At 41.9% G+C, this 18,494-nt stretch overlaps 5 protein-coding genes across 5 annotated transcripts; 1 reads left to right on the forward strand and 4 right to left on the reverse strand.

The window, feature by feature from the left end:
- Positions 1 to 1,238: 1,238 nt before the first annotated feature.
- PCYB_011300 (RNA-helicase) lies at positions 1,239 to 4,475 on the reverse strand (the record flags this gene model as incomplete). Its single annotated transcript, XM_004220636.1, has 2 exons — positions 1,239 to 3,415; positions 3,497 to 4,475. 2 exons carry the CDS (start codon positions 4,473 to 4,475, stop codon positions 1,239 to 1,241), a joined length of 3,156 nt encoding a protein of 1,051 aa, XP_004220684.1.
- Positions 4,476 to 5,971: 1,496 nt separating this feature from the next.
- Positions 5,972 to 6,631, reverse strand: PCYB_011310 (40S ribosomal protein S29; the record flags this gene model as incomplete). Its single annotated transcript, XM_004220637.1, has 2 exons — positions 5,972 to 6,083; positions 6,576 to 6,631. The coding sequence occupies 2 exons, from the start codon at positions 6,629 to 6,631 to the stop codon at positions 5,972 to 5,974; spliced, it is 168 nt and encodes a 55-aa protein (XP_004220685.1).
- Positions 6,632 to 7,797: 1,166 nt separating this feature from the next.
- Positions 7,798 to 10,000, reverse strand: PCYB_011320 (hypothetical protein). Its single transcript, XM_004220638.1, has 8 exons — positions 9,716 to 10,000; positions 9,554 to 9,618; positions 9,392 to 9,434; positions 9,080 to 9,215; positions 8,663 to 8,688; positions 8,363 to 8,441; positions 8,177 to 8,208; positions 7,798 to 8,000 (listed from the first exon to the last, which is right to left on the reverse strand). Exons 1-8 carry the CDS (start codon positions 9,818 to 9,820, stop codon positions 7,902 to 7,904), a joined length of 585 nt encoding a protein of 194 aa, XP_004220686.1. The 5' UTR covers positions 9,821 to 10,000; the 3' UTR covers positions 7,798 to 7,901.
- Positions 10,001 to 10,782: 782 nt separating this feature from the next.
- Positions 10,783 to 12,426, reverse strand: PCYB_011330 (ATP synthase lipid-binding protein mitochondrial precursor; the record flags this gene model as incomplete). Its single annotated transcript, XM_004220639.1, has 4 exons — positions 11,782 to 12,426; positions 11,312 to 11,410; positions 10,952 to 11,072; positions 10,783 to 10,826 (listed from the first exon to the last, which is right to left on the reverse strand). Exons 1-4 carry the CDS (start codon positions 12,013 to 12,015, stop codon positions 10,783 to 10,785), a joined length of 498 nt encoding a protein of 165 aa, XP_004220687.1. The 5' UTR covers positions 12,016 to 12,426.
- A 2,017-nt stretch (positions 12,427 to 14,443) lies between these two features.
- On the forward strand, positions 14,444 to 15,849 carry PCYB_011340 (hypothetical protein; the record flags this gene model as incomplete). Its single annotated transcript, XM_004220640.1, has 1 exon — positions 14,444 to 15,849. A coding segment is annotated over one exon (1,405 nt), but the record flags the coding sequence as incomplete, so codon positions are not given.
- Positions 15,850 to 18,494: the final 2,645 nt, after the last annotated feature.

Below are 18,494 nucleotides of genomic sequence, written 5' to 3' on the forward strand. Positions count from 1 at the left end.
AAAAAAAAAAAAAAAAAATCCTCCAACCAAAGCTGCGAACTCCCCTTTTAAACTTACTTTATGTGTAATTTTGCCATTTTGAACAATTAAGCAAAACGTAAAGGGACAAAAAATACGATTTGTGCGAAATTCACAAAGTTGAAATGGCGTATGATGACAAAGCAATTGTGATAAATATCAAGGGCATAGAGGGCATTTAAAAAATTGCGCCATTTTGTGTAGCGATTTATCCCCTCGAAATAATCACCTTTTGTTACTTCCGCCTGGGGAAGGAGCAAATGTCATAATCGCCGTAATCATCGCAGTAAGCATTGCAGCAAGCATCGCAGCAAGCGTCGCATTAAGCATCGCAGTAATCATCGCCATCGCCAGAGTGACAATTTTTCGCTGCGCAAAGTGATCGTATGCAGTGATGGTCCTGCGCCCACCTTCCTGCGCATCCCCCCTTTTGAGTGCTTCCCAAGCGTGCACCTGCGCAAGCGTACATCACTGACGAATGAGATCGTTTCGCACTGCCTAGACGATTTATAAGGGGAAAAAAATATACGCACAAGTTTATTCATTCCCGAACGTTACATCCGCTTGGGGAATTGTCCCACTTCGGCGCGTCGTATGGGGCGCAATTTTTTCACTTTTTAAAACAAAGTGTTGGGATGGGGAAAAAAAAAAAAAAGAAGAAAAAGCTGACATAGTATTTTCTGGGATGGAAGCTTCCTTACCACTTTGCCGTCGAACAGCCGCACACAACATATGCGGATGTAAGGTGACACAAACATTTTACTTTGCTTTACGATTGTGTTTGTTCATCTGCAAACGGCGTGCTGCGTCACCGCGTCGTCAGCGTACCACTTACCACGTACACATGTGAAGTTACACAAAATGAAAAAAAAAAAAAAAATTTCCACGGTTGAGCTACAAAAATGAGTGTAAAGTAAAGGAGAAAAGTACTCCCTGCTTTGTGCTTCTCCTCACGTGCGGTACGCCCAACATGATTGACATAAATGTTGAAGAGACTGATGTCCACGCTGGAGAGAAACAGTCGCGTGCTGTCAGGTGTGTTTGACCTGTTCGGCAACCTCCCCGTTGCAGCTACTTACACAGATGGCGTAATAGGCAAATATAGTAAGGCTCTTCCTATTCCATTTTAAGGCCAAGAAAGGGGATCCCCCCACCATGCGATGTGCAGCATCTTCCGCGAATGTGCAACCCGGTTTGGTTCTGACAAGGGCAATCTTTTCCTAGAAGTATGTCTTCTTTTGGTGCTTCTTCTCCTTGGCCTTCGCCTCATCCTCATAAGTGGGCATGTTGTCCAAAACGATGGTATCCTCCTCATATTTTGCCCCATCGTCCTTTTTATTCTTTTTCGTTTTTCTTTTCTTGGCTAAAATTTGAAGCGCACCGTCGTCCAACCTGTGCACACAGTTATACTCATTACTGTCGTAGATCTCCGCTTTTCTATTGGGAAATCTGGGGATCTTCTCATGGCCCTTGAGAATTCCCTTCTTTATTAAGCGCTTACGCTCTACATTCATTTTATTATAAAAGTATAGCTTTTTGGATAATATTTTATTTTTTTTACTTAGACAATTTCTCCTTGGAGAAATGTGCAAAGCTTTTCTCCCTCCCTTTTTCTGATACCTTTTTTTCTTCTTCACAATATCGTAATATTTATTTTGCAGCTTCAACATTTTACTTACTTTTTTATTTAAGTTTTGAAAAATGATTTGTTTCTTGTCCACCGTTTTTTCAATGATGTTGTTAACTAGTGATGTATTTTTTTTGTTAAAGAAGGAGGTTAACGAGTTGCTTCTTCCACCACAATAGGTACTGCCATTGGTTTGAGCCACTTTACTGCATTTGTAAATATAGTCATTTATATTATTGCTAATATCGTAGTTGATTATATCGCAATTTTCAAATTGTATTCCTCTGCTGAGTATATTTGTACATACCAAAATATTCGTTTTGTTTTTTTTGAAGTGCCGATAATTTTGGCTCCTCTCCTTGTAACTCATTTCGTTGTGAATACAACTGACTTTGTACTTGAGTTCGGTCAGGAGGTCTGCAACATTCTGCACACTTTTTCTCGTGTTACAGAAAATTACATGTCTATTGAGGAAATGCCTGCTGTGTACTAGCCCCTTCATCCTGGCGCTACTTTGCGCGTCCTTACTGTTTAGAAGCTCCAATAGGAGTGCAGTTTTTTCCTTATTTTTGCTGTTAATAAATATGTGTTTCATTTCGGAGCTGATATCGTGGCTCTTCAGGTGTATCACCTCCTGGATATGTTTGCTCCTCACGTTGTTGGCGAGAAACTCGCTGATGCAAAACGTTTTCGTCGCCGACACGAATATAGATATGGGGATGTTCGAGCTCAGGGTGTTCTTTTCGTTTTTGTCCCCCCCGCCGTTGAGCACTCGGATGACTTCGTCGCGTTCGTCGCGTTGTTCTCGTTCGTCGCGCTGATCTCGTTCTGCGAGTTTCCTTTTGGTGCTACGAGGGGTGACCTCTTCAGGGGGGCTCTCCCCATTGATACTGCTTCCCGCGCATTCCTCACCCGTTTTTCCTTCCCCATCACACCATTTGGAGGCATCCCGTAAGTAACTTCCGTCGTCGGCCTCCAGCCCCACTTCACCTTCTTCACAGCTATCTGGACTCACCTCATTATTTCCTTCTTCCTCCACCATGTCAGTTTTTTTCTTCTGGTTTAGACTGCTCCTGCGTCTCCCCCGCCGAGCACTCCGTCTCGCCTCTTCGTTTTCCAAGTCGAAGCCTTTTTTTTGTCCTTCGTGCACATCGTCATGAGGATCACCAGAGTTATCATCTTTGAGAACATCCCTGGGGCTGCCACCCCCGTTCGGATCCTCAGCCGAGACCCCCCCCCTAAAATAATACATGTTAGTGTAGTTCCTTATATGGTTAAGCACAAGCTGCAACTTCCCCTCGTTGAATGCATTGCAAAGCGTTTCTGCCTGCTCCACAACTACGTACTTTAAAAACTTAAAATTGTACAAATGCTTATTTTTACAATTGTCTACTTTTTCGAAAATTTTATCAGGAGTGCCAACTAAAATATCGATGTTGTAATTTATTGCCTTGGCACTTCTCTTAACATTTTTACTAATTCTTTTTAAAAAATCGTTTGTCTTGATGAACTCACTGCGCACATTTGGGTACCCCCCCAGGTGATCCTCATCATGCGAGTAGTGCAGTTCGTCCGAGTAGTACAGTTCGTCCGAGTACTCCATGTCCTGAGCCCTCTCATCACCTAACGGAGATAGCATCTCCACGTGAAATTTTTTAATAGACTTCCTTTTGTACAAATATCCCCCCGCCAGCAATTCAATATTTACATCAAAACTTTTTAAAAAGGAAAAAAGCTCGAACGCAGCTTCCCTCGTGTTTGTTAGAATAACTGCATAGGGAAAGAAAATATTTTTTTTATGCTTCAAACAGTTAAGTTCGTTATTTTTTTTATTTTTTACGTAGCTCCTACTGACGTTGTAATTTTTGTACTTGCGGGTGTATATGTATCTGTTTCGTACTTTGTGCTTTTCATAGGCTATGTGAAAAAATAAATTATCCATTCTCCTGTTGGCACATCTTAACTTTTCTTTCTTTCTAAAGAGTTTGTTTCGAAATTTTTTGTAATTATATTTATTCAAAAAGTGGTAAAATTTTGATAGGCTCTTCATAATTTTCTCATTGTTCATGTAAAAGTTGTTTAAAATTGGAAGGAAATAGCTCAGCGTCTTCCCCGTGTTATCTGGACTCACGATAACGTACACATCGTTGAAGCATTTTTTTTTTTCTCCACCTGCGTTGGCTTCCTCGCTGTGTGACGGCACAGCCGTTGGGCAGCTACTGCGGTCGGCATGCCTACCAAGAGTTGGGCGTCCCCCAACGAGCTTCTCCCCAACGGGCTTCTCCCCAACCAGCTTCGCCCCAACCAGCTTCGCCCCAACCAGCTTCCCCCCATCACCTGATTGGTACTTCCCCACGTCGTAAAAATCCCCCCTCACGTTAAAACTCTCCCTCAAGTAACCATTAATGCGACTTCTACTTCTCACTATTTCTGTATACACATCTGCTTTCTCACCACACGTGGCCATTTCGCTGCGTCCCTCCGTCGAGTCTCCCCTTCCCTGTAGCAGCAACGGTATTACGTTCCTCTGAATTTGCGTGGGGGTAAAAATCTTCATTTCGTTCAGCTTCAAATACACGTCCGTTTTGAAATTAAATTCGAGGAAGCTTGCATTTTGGAGCCCCTCCTTAAAGTTCACCCCCTTCATGTTTGTTTTGCTGATATGTGTGCGACTCGCCTTTTGGCCCTTCCCCCTGGGATCATCCCGTCTGTCTTCATTGTAGTCGTCCCCCTTGTCAGTACCCTCGCGCGATTGACCCTCCATTAGGAGTTCCTCCCTAGCGGCAGCAGTGCTGTTTCCGTTCCTGCCCATTAGCATACTCTTGAACATTCTGCAAACCGCGTGCCCTTTCCCCTTCACCAGGCTGCGAATATAGGGACCCCTGATCATTTTTTCTCCGCCCCCCTTTTGGCATTATAGAGTACAGCGGGAAGCACACACGTGGGGATTGGGAGTGGCACCAGTGTGGCGATGGATGGGGAAAAAGAAGAAGAGGAGGAAAAAGAAGAAGAGGAGGGGGAGGCACCCTGGTTCTTCTCTTCCGCTTAAATACAATCACGTCATCTGTGGGCGCCGCGCGACGTCACTTAAATAACTTCTCGCATAATGGAATATCTCGTGTTGCTTTTTCGTTTTCTTTTGCTCCACATTGAGTAGCATACGCCTATGTATACACACGCCTACACCCTCACTTGCGACGTTTGCGATCAAGCTTGAGGGTCGAAAAGGTTCCCCCGGTGCCTACATACCAGAGTAACTTATTTTCATAACGGCAAAAAAATGGCAAAGCCAAAATGACATCACAAAAAAGAAGCGTTAAAATTTTGCCTAGCGAGGTTAACTCCGTGGGGGAGAAAATTCCCTGTTAGTTGTTTCTCAACGCTTTGGGAAGTGCCTTTTTTTTCAAACCACGGAACGCGAGCAAGATGCTCCTAGAATGGAAAACCAAAACGAACTGCTCATGCGAGTTGAACACGTATGGGAAGTGCATACAGGCAATACAACAAAGGTAGGGTAACCCGCCATTTATGTATATATATATATTTTTTTTTTTTTTTTTTTTTTTTTTTGGCCGCCTCTTTCATTTTGGCTACTTCCACGTATGCAACAGAAAGTTCCTTTCCGGCATGAGGAAAACAAAGTTGAGGGAAAAAAAACACGTGGCTAATTTGTTCGCTACATGTTAACCGCTCTCAGCTTTCATCCCATTCAAGGGAAAAACTATTTATTCATATTTTTAAAAAACTTATTGCAGTTAAGGTTGTCATAAAAAGTGTGTTACGCGAAAACGAAATAAAGCTGAGCAGGAATTTCACAACATGACACGTGGCACAGCAGAAGGCGGCACTCTGTGAGTACCGCATCGGTGTTCAATCATGTCAACGATCACTCCGCTCATTACTTCTACCCAATTTTAACGAGCTCTTTTTTCATTTAAAAAAAAACTTTCCGTGCGACGTTCTTCTCACTCGTTTTATGGGGACACTTTCGGCCCTTCTCTCCTTACGCTTCGTTTGTACTCATGTAGGAAAATCATAATCGGGGAGATCACATGAGGGGGGTGGTCTTTTCTTTATCTTGTTTTTTAAAAATTTTCTTTACGGAACGTTTCACACGTAAGTGGAAAATCTCCCCTCGAGCAGGGGATCCCCATCCTGTGCTCAAACGGTCAGCATTCGTATGGTCCTATTTTTTTTACCTATACTGTGGTGTGAAGGGAAAAAAAAAATTACGCGTATTTATAAGCGGTGCTATTTTGTTTTGTCTGCACAAACGTGCATCAGCGAGGTTGCCAAAAAGGAAAGACTCCAATTTAATCAGCAATGTTATATACGTACCTTCTTAAATCCAATAATGTCTGCCCTTTCTCGGAAGCACTGTCTGCATATGTTGATGTTGTACTTTCTGATTATGGCATGTCTGTTCGAGCACACACGGCTGCAAAGGAAGAGGGGGAAAAAAAAAGGGGCGTGTATTTAAATCGGAATATACTCATCATAAGCAGCACAGTGCAGGGATGATTGCACAATGATACTCTCGGCATGGAAATCTACGATTCTGTGAGGCGACCCCTCCTTTCCTTCATCTCACGCATAATGGTGAAAACAAAATGATCCATATGGTTATTATGGCCCATACGTATTATTCGCAGTGACGCAAATAATTATTTTCTTAAAAAGGGTCACCATAACATGTGCCTCTGGTTCACTCCGCCCCTCCTCCGCTGAGCGTCCTTACAACTACGTTAAATTATGCATACGGCTCAATCACACATGCTCGCGTAGGTGTCGGAGGTGAACTACTAAACGTGGAGGTTTTCCCCTGTTGCCTCCCCCGCGTAAATTCGCCCCTCGGCAATTTTAATCGCTTCACCACACCAGCCGTTTCGGTTACCCCCCCTCTTTTTTATCCACTGAGGGGATGACTTACCATTGCCTGGATCCCTGGCCGTACTTCTTCGGGTGAACGTTCTGAATGCAACCCATGGTGATATCTTTTTAAAAAAAGGGGAAGGAAAAAAAGGGAAAAGAAAAAATGCTCAGGATTAATTTAACCTTTTAAAACTTCCTAAAAGAGGAAAAAATTATGCCCTTGGATTATTAGCAGGTGAGGGAATATACCTTCGTCAACGAAATTGTTTCAAATGTATTTTTTTATTTCTTGTGATGGAAAAAAGCAAAGTTTCATTTGACTTTATTTTTTTTTTTTTTTTTTTTTCTTTTTAATTAAATTGCAAATTTTGTTATACTTGCAATTTTCGTTAACGCCTTTGAGCATATAACGCTACTCCTACACTTGGGGGGGTGGGGGTTGGGTACCCATATGTAAATAATTTATTCATATATGCACGCTGGTTGGCCCAATTACGACGCTTTCACGTGCGCGAAAAAAATGAAGTTATTTTGGGTTAGGTGACATCCCATGCTGGCAAGCTTTTTTTAAAAAACCCGCGGTTGGGGTTGCGTGTCGATTTGGTTTAGTTCCTCAGCGGGCCGAAGAGATCACATCATCACAAATTTTCGTGTATGCAGCAATGTGAGGGAAAAAAAAAAAAAAAAAAAAAAAACGGGCCAGGCCACATCATTTTCTCTGAGCATGCCTCCCCATAAATATAAAAATCTGCAATTGAGCATTCCCATGATGTTTGCCCTAAATGGGAAAAATGAAAAGTACGGAAAAAACACCTGTTAAACGGTTAGCAAGTTTGTAGCAGCCTTTTCCATTTTTTTACCTTTTTTTGCCATTTCACGATGTTGCATGTTTGTACATATATATACATTGTATACATTTATGTATGAACAAATGTATATGCCCCCTTCCTGGGGTGCGTCATTTTGGCCCCAACGCCGCGAGCGAGGTGCAATACCAAAGGGGCGAAGGGGAACTCCGTAAAATCGAACAAAGGTGAGTGTCACCTGTTCGCGCGTCAAAAAGGGTAAACGCAGCGAAACAAAAAAAGGAAAAAAACACAAAGCAAAACAAAGCGAAACAAAGCAAAACAAAGCGAAACAAAGCAAAACAAAGCAACATTTCGAACGAAACAGTTAATTTAGCCCACCTTCGGTGACTTTAATTTGAGAAAAAAAAATTGATCGAGGGAGAGAGTCAAGGGGTTTCCCCAACCACCGCGTCGTATTTTTTTTTTTTTCTTACACAAAATGGAATATGCTTCAAGCAAATTGCACAATTTTAACTGCATTTTACCCCCAATTTTGTGCGAAACGTTTTAAATTGTCAATATATGCACAAATCTGTTTATGAAATGGGCGAAGGGGGGAGACCATTCTGACTTGGCTCACTGTCTGGTCGTCTTTGTTCCGGCTCGAATGTGAAGTTTTCCCAAACGAACATTGGCTGCGGAGGTGGGAAAAAAAAAAAAATAAAAATAAATAAAAATATCCCCGACCTCTACATCCTGGGAGTATCTCCCCATTTACATCAGAATAGTGTACCCCCCCAGAAAAACACACAAAAAAAAACAGTTTGGCAATTTTGCAGGAAAAGCTTTTCCTTTTTTTTGAGCGGTTTACGTCAAGCGTCCCAACGTTATCGGCGAAATGACCTGCGCAGTTGTTTGAAGAAAAAAAAAACAAAATTAACGCAGACGGTGATTTTCAAATTCAACGTCAAACAGTTGCACCACTTCCACTCCTTATAGTGTGAAATAATTTTACAGAAAAAACGCCTCTCAATTGTGATATGCTTAATGTGCGTACCTGGCTGATTGGTGTGGCTGTCATATTTACAAATTAAAACCCCCCTGTTACCGCAGCAGGCACTGGAGCACCCGATGTGCTGTGAGGTGGAAAGGTTTGCGTGCAGAGGTCACTTATCTCGCCACGTTGCACGCGCGGGGGTGAGTTCTTTGCGGTTTTGCGACACGCGAATGTGTGGATATATATAGCACATATATATGTGCATATATCTGCGTAATGAGTACGTGTAAATGTATGCATAGCCGCTCACACGTCAAGTACCTCGGCGCTGTTCCATACAACCCTGGTGAATTCAAAAACGGTGTCATCCCCCCGGCGGATGGGCCCTGACAAAAAGGCAAAGCGTGCACACGTGAATGTCCTCTGCGTATGGGGCCCCCAAAATGTAGAAAAAATGGAAGCACTAGCAAACTGTGCTTTATCATTTCGATGGACACGTTTATGAGATGAATTTTTTTTTTTTTTTTCTCTCCTATTCGGAAGGGGGGATAATTCGACGTGCATGACACATGCGAGATTACTCTTCCGTTAGGCATTTATCTCTCTCGTCGCTGTTCCATTTTGGTAAACTTTTTAAAATGTGTTCAATGGTGAGTACTCTACTACCACAGAATGGAGGAAGGCAACATAAAGGCACTCCATATGTTCCACCCATTTTGGCCAAGGGGGGACTTCTTTTTCCCTCCCCCATTTAGTTGCTCCCTTTTTGTGTATTACCTAACTCAAAGTCATAGTTGTTAATGCCTTCATACCATGTATCGACGGCTGTTTCAATTTTGCTGTTGGGCGAAATGGTAAAATAATTTGTATTCATTTGGTTCACCATGACAGTGCAATTGGAGATCTCCTTTATCTGTAAAAGGGGAGGGCAGTTCCATGTGCAGATGTAGGACCCCTTTTTTTTGAAAGCAAAATGATTTCGAAAAATGCCAAATGTGAATCCGTTTTGCTCAATTCTCCATCCACTATGCAACAGTTGTTGTTTATGCAAAGAGGGAAAGAGGCAAATTAGCGAAATTGTCGAGTAACCAGTTTGGCTTCAGCGCTTGCCGCCTTTTCCAGCTGTGTGCTCCTTAACAGAGGGTGCAAAAAAAAAAAAACACTTCCATTATATCATCCGTGTAACAGAAACCGTCAATTTTATTCTCACATGGGGCCTACTCAAGTGCCATTAAAAAGAATGTCGTTTACCAGCGCAACGGATCGGCGTTATGCTTCAACCGCAAATCATTGTGTCTTTCTCGAATGAAGTCATTCTGCGAAATGCAGGCAGAGCGTAGAGAGATGACAGGGCTGATGGGGATAGTAAAAAATGTCATTTTTTTTTTTCCCCCCCATTTAGAGATAGTTTACGTTAAACGAGCAAAAACCTCCAGTCGCTGCTTTACACGAGGAGATTCGCGAAAGGGTTAAGAAGCAAAGTAGGGCAAAAAGGCAATGCAGGCGTCTGTCCACCATTGTGCGCGAAGAGAGATCTCCGTGAAATTTCTGTTGCTTTAGTATGCTTTCTTTATTCCTTCTTTTTTCGAATTGAGGTTAAAAACTATTGGCAATTATTACTCATGAGGTATGGCAACATAAATTGCGTCTGCTCATTTCTTTTGTGGAGAGTGCACTCATGTGTGTGGACGTAGACACAAACAAGGACTTATGAGTCTACCTCTGCTAATATGTGTTGCAAAATTATAAGTGCAATCCGAAATGGCCCATGTCAGTATGCTTCCCCTTTTAAATGTAAATATCCGAAGTGGGAATAGCCCCCCCGCTACGCCGCCTCTCTCCAAGCGTTGTACATACATTAGATGAAAAAATGGGAAAAAATGCATGCACCTTTTTTTTTTTTTCACATTTTCCAGCACGTCACCTATCTTCACGTGTGTAGTGACCAATTAGTCTTTCAATTTTAGGAGCAATTAAAATTTCGTTTGAATGATCGTACGTCTTGTGCTACTGCACAACGGTGATTTTCTTCCACCGCGCACAGGTTCGCACTGCCCTGCTTCGTTCTATTAAAACGTGGAGGGGAAAAGCGCTTCACAACTGCGCACATACGTATGTATATGGCCACATATATGAACACACACGCGTAGATATATTTGTGTGCATACCCATATATATGCAGCCCTGCGATGCAAAGCAAAAAACGCAGTTCCCGGAACTGGTAATAGTACCGGGAAATGTAAACTGTGGGGAGGTGGGGGGCAAATTGAGCTTCTTCTTCTTCACCCAGGAGTGTAACACTTTCGTGCAGTCATGCATACGTCACTTTGGTCATTAAATAAAAAAATTTAATTCATTATTTAATTAAAAAAAGTTGCGTAATTTCCTTGTGCATCGACTCTTGGGGCACGTAAAAACGTGCGTGTAGTATGTGTGGCCCGCTTTCCTCATCCACTAGTCTCCACAAAGTGGACCTTCCTTCACGAGTACAGCAGAACAGCACTCATCAGGACACAAATGATACCTGTCAGAAGGGAAAGGGGTGAAATTTACACATTTTTGGCCCAACGAGGTAAAGCAGTTGGAAAAATGCGCAAAAGGGGGGAACACATAAACGACAAAGGAGCCGCCATCATCGCAACGCATTACCCAGAAATTCCAAGAATCCCATCCCGATCAGCGTGTACGTGAACAACTCGTCCTTTATTGAAGGGTTCCTACTCGTTCCTAACACCAGGGCTGAGAATAAATTTCCGATACCTTGCGCAACCTAAAGGAAGTTTTTTTTAAAAGGACATCGTTAGGATATGTTTAAGACGGTTAAAGGGGCCGTTCCACATTTCGTTGCTCATTATGTTCTGCCATTCCCATTTCAAAGTTGATCATTTTGACGCATTTCTCAATAATGCCCAGTTATTCTGGCTTTATGAACAGGGCTGGTTGGGCTAGCTAAATAGCTAGCTAGCTATTTTTTTTTTTTTTTTCTTGGTTCGCCCTGTGACTACTTACCCCTCCCACGGACATCAGCGCAATGGCTGCGGACAGGCTGGCGATTCCACTGTCATGTCTCACACCTAGTTTCTGGTTGACGCAGCTTCGTTCGTCACTCTTCGGGGTGCAGAGGGAAAAAAAGAAAAAAACGAAAAAAATGAAAAATATGAAAAAAAAAGCGAAAAAAATGAAAAAAATAAAAGCGAAAAAAATGAAAAAAATAAACGCGAAAAAAACGAAAAACGTGAAAAATGTGACAAAAAAGGACAATCTGACGCTCAACATGCTGTGCCACTTGGAAAAAGTCACAGAGTTAACGCAAAAACAACACTAGGACCGCCATGGCGCTCATTTGTGAGGCACGAAAAGATGGGCGGCAAAAAACCAGCGCAGTTCTCCAAATGGGTTGCACCAACAACATGCACGGCAACTGATGGAGGTGTAAAAAAAAGAAAAACTCTCAGTTACACACGTGTATATAAAATTACCTGCAGGAGCGCATTGCAGTTGGTAGTGTTAACCGTCTTGCTGATGAACGGAGACGTGTGGTAGTACTTCACGAAGCAGTTGGCTTTGTTCAGTTCGCTGCAAAAGGAGGTGCCGCCAATTCTGGTCGAGATACTTCGGTTGGCCGCAAAATATCCCGAACTCAAAAAGGAGCTTTTAAATTTGAAGTTTTGAAACAGCGACGAATTTAGCGTGTTGAAAAAAAATTTATTCATTTTGATGAGTTTGGCTTGTTTACGTGTTGATGTAATGCGCGTAAGAGGGGGTGGGGAGCAGAGAGGAGCGGAGCACAGCGATAAATCAACGCAACTAAGCGAAATGCAGGGAAAACAAGATAACAACACTTCGATGAGGAAATAAAATTTCACGTAACAGCTATATGCCAACCATACAGAACTTATATGTGTAGGGTTTTCAGGAGATATGTAAAATCATATAAATGCGTGTATCCTCGAAGGGGGCTTTTTTTGTATGCCTGTGCTTCCAACTCTTCGCGAAATGGTACGGATGGTGTAAAAAATGTTTGTGCTTCCAGTTTTGACTGTTTATCACCGAAGGTGTTTAAAGAGTGACAGAAGAGTATGTTCATTTTTTTTTTTTTTCACAAAAAGGAAGATAAAAATATGGAAAAAAAAAAAAATAAAAAAAAATAAAATAAAACAGATGTGGTGTTTCCTTTCTGTGCAGAATGTTTTCTTTTCTTTTTTTTTTCAATCTTGTCGAAAATCTCTCATAGTACCCCTCCCTCGAAGGTAATTTTCAAGTCAATTGTGGCGCGCGCGCTTATGTACGTACCGGTGAGCGGATTCGGCGACGCGAGGATACGTCGATGAGCGGGCGGTGGATTTTATATGCATTACGCACATACACGTGGTGAAATATTATATACCGCAGGTGCCAAATTAATTTTTCCTTTTTCTTAAGGCACACGTGAAATGCACATGAGGGTCAAAGGGAAAAAAAATCTCAAATGTGCCCGCCCATGAGCCAAATGGACCAAATGGGCCAAATAGGTCAAATGGGAAAAATAGAAGCCAACTGGGCTAAATAAGCCAAATGGGCTAAATAAACCAATCCAACCATACCATCCGAACCGACCCAACCAACCAAATGACCAAAAAAGGCACAAATGGCGAAGAAATCCGCGAAATGTTTTAACGCCTAATGCCTACAAACGTAGCAATTTGAGGAACCACGCCAAGCCTAAGCAAAGTGAAGCGAAGCGAAGCAGAGTGGCTTAAAAAAAAAAAAATCGTTTGTTCACCTGATCATCCCAACTTGCGCACCAAAATTCCCACCCCCAACCGTTTCTGCAAGCAGTTCTGCAAAGAAAAAGATTTCTCATTTTTCCACTTCTCATCCCCAGCCGCAAATACCCTCAGGAGTCACTTTCCTTCTTTCCTGTTTCAGGGTTAAAAAAAAAAAAGGGCAGCCGGCTCGAACGAGATGATGTTCCTCCGCGCACCTCGACCCCTGCTGCGTTTGCCAAGTGAGCATGTTTTCCCCATATAAACGCACATGCATATGTTCATTTTATATAAAAATTCGTGTCAAAAGTAGGGGAATTGGCGAACCGTGTGAAATACTACCTCACGAGTAACCTCTGCATGGAAAAAATCATGGAAAGGATGAGCCCCTTTTGTACACAGCTCTTAGCAAAATCCTTGCGCGCGCTTTAGCAAAAATAAGCGGAGGTGCCCAGCCCAAGCGCAGGAAGCCCCACTCGCGCATATGCCTTAAACTTCGTGACGTTTCGCGAAATTACTTGCTAGAAGGGGGTGTCCCACCACATGCGCGTACACAACAGGGTATAAGTAACTTCCCCGTTTTGCCCACAGTTCGGCATTCATTAAAAAAACGGGGTACTCCCCCCCCCCTGTGTGTTAACATCCTATTCATGCATTCCACTCCCGTGCGTCACCACACTGAGATAATTCCCAAACGGTGAAATCACCCCCCCGCGAGATTCACAAAACAGAGTCACCCCCCCGACACGTGAACGGATAACAACTTCCACGTTCGCGGGAAGAAACACAGAAAAAGTGTTTACCCTCCTTCAGATAATATCACCTTGTAGACGCACCATGAATAGCATCCTGAGCACAGAGAAGCTATGTGAAGTGTTGGAAGGGTCCATTAGCGCGTCTAAGGAAAAGAGGACGCAGTGTGAGGAATACCTAAAACAGGTATGCAAAGTGGAAGGGTACATTGATGTAATTCTTAACATCGTAAAGAGTGCCAACCTAGTGGATGATAATATAAGAATTTCAGCTCTGATTTTCTTAAAAAACACGATAAAAAATAACTATGAGACATTGAAGAAGGAAGAAATTTGTGGTCTGACAAAGGACATATATGAAAGTTTTCTCTACCTAGAAATGAAGGATAAGCAAATTTACATGCAGCTATTCGAAATAATGAAGGTACTAATACATAATAGCTTTCCAGATCACTTCGTCATTTTGGATAATATCCTTAATGATGTTAACCAGCGGAAGGATGTGAGGAGGTTATACGTGAGTCTGTACTGCTTGAAGTTAATTTTTAAAAAATTAAAAATAAAAAAAAAAAAAACAACGAATTGTATACAGAAATGCTGAACAAATATTTTTACCCACTCATTAATTGCCTTTACGATTTAAGTTCCGTCGATATCAACAACAACGAAGTTAGCGAAATACTTTGCATCATTTGTAAAATATATCAATATGTGAATGACAATTTTTTCATTAACGAAGTGATAATTTTGGAGTACATGGATAATTATTTTAGTCTCTTCGATTTTATACTCAAAAATGAAATTGTCGTCTCCAACTACATGGAGGATGAGAGTTATTTGAAAGCCTTGCCACAGTACAAGTGCAAGAGAATCGTTTTAGACATTGTCACTCGTCTCTTCTCTCGATATGTAAATACAAATTACAACAAATGCAATAACGAAATTACGGAGAAGTTTTGTCAGGCATTTCTCAACAAATGGCTATGTCCCTTCTTCGAAGATCTTATCATCATCCTACAGAGTTATCACAAAAATAAGAAGACGCTAACTGATGAATGTTTGGTTTACATTCTACAGGGATTATCTTACGGAGTTGAAAATGCCCTTATCTACAAAAACTACATAAAAAATAACTTTGAATTTTTGGTAAGGGATGTTATATTCCCTCTCCTTTGCTACAACGATGATGATGTAGAAAAATTCCTTTGTGATCAGTACGATTTTACTATGAACATTTTTAACACCTACATTGTGGAGGATAAAAAAGTCAGCGCTACGTCTTTTATTAAAGATTTGACTCGCTACCGTGGATCGAAACACATCTCGGAGTTATTTCACCTCTGCGAGAATGTCATCAGTACGTACAATCAAAATTACCATATGGTGTATAGCAAATTTGCAACACAGGGGAATCAGGACGAAGCTATGGTGGAAGAATTACTTAGAAACGAGTTCTGCAAATATAAGTATGGCGCCTTGAAAATTTTGGAGTGCCTCTACAGTCGACTGTGCGATAAAAAGAGAAACATGAATATAGAGCAGTTTCTAAAAACGTATGTAGAAAACGATTTGAACAACCCGAACCATTTAGTTTGCTACCAGTCTATCGTCACTTACTGTTGCTTTATTAAGAAGGTGCAACACTTTAGCGATGTTAATGGCCTCGTGGGCAATTACGAGGTTATTCTAAATCATATAGGTAGCACCAGCCTACTTATCAGGGTAGCCAGTGCGTCCTACATAAAAAAATTCTTTAAGATAAAAAATGACTACCTCAAAAGTGTGATTATTAAGTCTATTCCTATTCTCATTGAGCGTCTACTCAACGTGATTAAAGAGGTCAAATGTGAGTACATCGTCATGACTTTGGACAATTTGGCGTATACATACAAAGATTACATAACGCCCTACGTTAACGATGTGGTTATTACCCTTTGCACGAGTTTTGTTTTTCTTATTAACAAGAAGGATGAGGAGGAGAGTGCGCACAACTCGCTGGAGAATAGCCTAAGGCATAACAACCCAGAGTTGACCAGCCACACACAAGAGAGTACGCTGAGAAACGATAGATACTCTCTCACGAATGACGATGAATACACCATCACAAAAAAAGAAAAAAACGGAGAATGAAGAACTAGATCTGAACTCAGTTATTCTGTCCATCTTGACAGCCATTTTGAGTTTACTCGATTCCGTGGATGAAGGAAACAAAGAACAGATTTACAAAAACACCATGTCGTATTTATACGTTGTGGTAGATGAAACGTTTAAGTCCCCTTCCATCGATTATCTGGAGGAAGCACTCTCCTTGCTGACGAACATTACCTACTACTTAGACATAGACAATGACGTGTACCTCCGCTTTGAAAAACTATATGACATTTTCTACTTCAACACGGACGATAATCTAAAGATGCAAGAATTAAATTATATTCGAAGTAACCCCCAACTTATTTTAAGTACCGATTTGATACTCTCTGATAAAAACACTGATGTGTACTTTTACGACTTCATCTTTGACCTCTCCTTCAGCATAGGGGTCTTTGATAACATCATTTCAAAAGCGACGGAGCAGTTTGTTAATCTGTACAGTGAGAGATACGGAATGAAATACATACACATGGTTTATCGATTGGGCATATTCGCTTTGCATTCCAAAATAGTCAAAGATAGTTGTAAGCTATTTTTTATTTTGTTCGAAGCAACGGTGAAGATCAGAGGAGTGGACGAACTGATCATCCCGATCCTTACTGCGTATTCCATGAAGCTGTTTAAGCATGATGAGGCATCCGCCCTGATGAACCAAAAGAAGAAAAAAAAGGAACTCACCATGGAAGGAACCAATAATCAAAATGGTAATGAAAACGGTGATGAAAACGATGGAGCGGATAGCATATGCAGCGAGTATGATGAAGACATCCTTAGCAAAACCAGCATTGAGTATATTAAGAAATTGTTCTACTCTATCATCATATATGATGTGAATCAGTTCTTTCTTTTTTTTAACAATATGAATAGGACGAACTACATCCTCTCCTTGTTATCTAACCTCTCCGATGTCCAAATGAACAACACGAGGAAGCTCTACATTCTTGCCATGAGCAGCATCCTCGATAATATGCACAACTCCAATATCAGCATGCACATCGGGGAAGCAAATTCATTTATTCTAAATATTGTCAGTGTGGCCAAAGTATATTACGAAAATAAGAATGAGGAGAAGGAGTCATCCGAAAAGTCCTTCGATTCTGAATCCTCCTCAGGGGACGAAAATAGCGAAGTAGATATTGACGAAAATGAAGATGCCACAAATGATAAGGCTTTCAAATTAATTAAAACAATTGAAGCGTTGGAAAAAAAAAATGACTTAAAAATTAAGTTAAAGGAAAATGTAAATCTCAACAAATTGGATGAACTAGCCAACCAGCAACACACAAATAACTCTACTTCTGGACAAAACAGAAGTGGTAACAACTCATTCAGCCACAAAGATGATGAAGCTGACGATGATGACGATGATGACGATGATGATGATGACGACGATTGCTCTGACTACAGTAACGATGAATACAGAAAGGGATTCTTCGACGATATCAATGCTTTCAAAATTTTGTACGATACCACCTCTAGCTTTTACGGAAAATACGAAAGTGTTTACAATAGTGAGATTCTGGGAAAGATTAAATACCTCGTGGATGCTGACCTCAGCGCGCAGATGCAGAACCCAACCAACTGACCCAACGGGGGAGGAGCATACGCCCACGTTAGGTGAAGCACCGCTACCACGCAGAGTGCCCACAGAGTTTCCTCAGAGTTCCAACAGAGTCCCACAGAGTGCCCACAGAGTGCCCGTTTTAAAGAACTGTTTCTTCCCACCCGGGTAGAAGAAGCCATTCCACCTGCGTTCTGCAGAATCGCTAATTCAAAGGTGCGACTCGCGCCTACTCCAACGTTGCCCGTTGCTGCACGTTTGGCTGCACGTTTGGCGGCACCCGGTTGGTCCCCTTTTGCATTCCCCATCGTGAAACGTTTATTCTTCAAACGTTCATTCTTCAAACGTCCCATCTCGAAAACTGCCATCTGGAGACGCCATTTGGTGCTCCCCCCGAGTCGTAATTACAACAAGGCTCTATAAAAAAAAAAAAAAAAAGAGAACATTTTTGCCCCTCCTGTACGTACCCAGCGCGTGGAACTTCCGCCGGGGTCGTCACTACAAGGAGGTTTGTCTTGTCTCCGTTCAGGGATCTCACATCCTTACTTGTTCAAAATGTCCATGTAGAGGAACTTCTTCTCATCGCTAATGTTTTGGTAGGAAAATATGTTTACCTGAGGGGTGCGATAAAAGGGGGAGCGACACGGTTACACAAGTAGGGAAGCAATACGGTTGCACAGATAGAGAAACGAAACGCTGCCAAATTGGGGAAGCGGTACGGTTGCACAGATAAAGAAACGGAGACGTTACACACGTGTGATCACGCGTGCTCGCACGAGCCACCGTAACCGCGGCTCACCGAAACCGCGGCTTCACCCACATTTATACGCAGTTGTGTGTATATGCAAAGTAAAGCCGCCGCCTCCCTACCAGTTTTTTCCTCTTTTCGATATCCACATCTGCGAAGTTACTGCTGCTATCGACCATTTGTAGTTTGATCAGGTTGTAAATCTCTTCTACGCACATCTGTCACAGGGGGCAAC

Source organism: Plasmodium cynomolgi, chromosome 1 (genome assembly GCF_000321355.1).
Source record: "Plasmodium cynomolgi strain B DNA, chromosome 1, whole genome shotgun sequence".
Lineage (NCBI taxonomy): Eukaryota > Apicomplexa > Aconoidasida > Haemosporida > Plasmodiidae > Plasmodium > Plasmodium cynomolgi.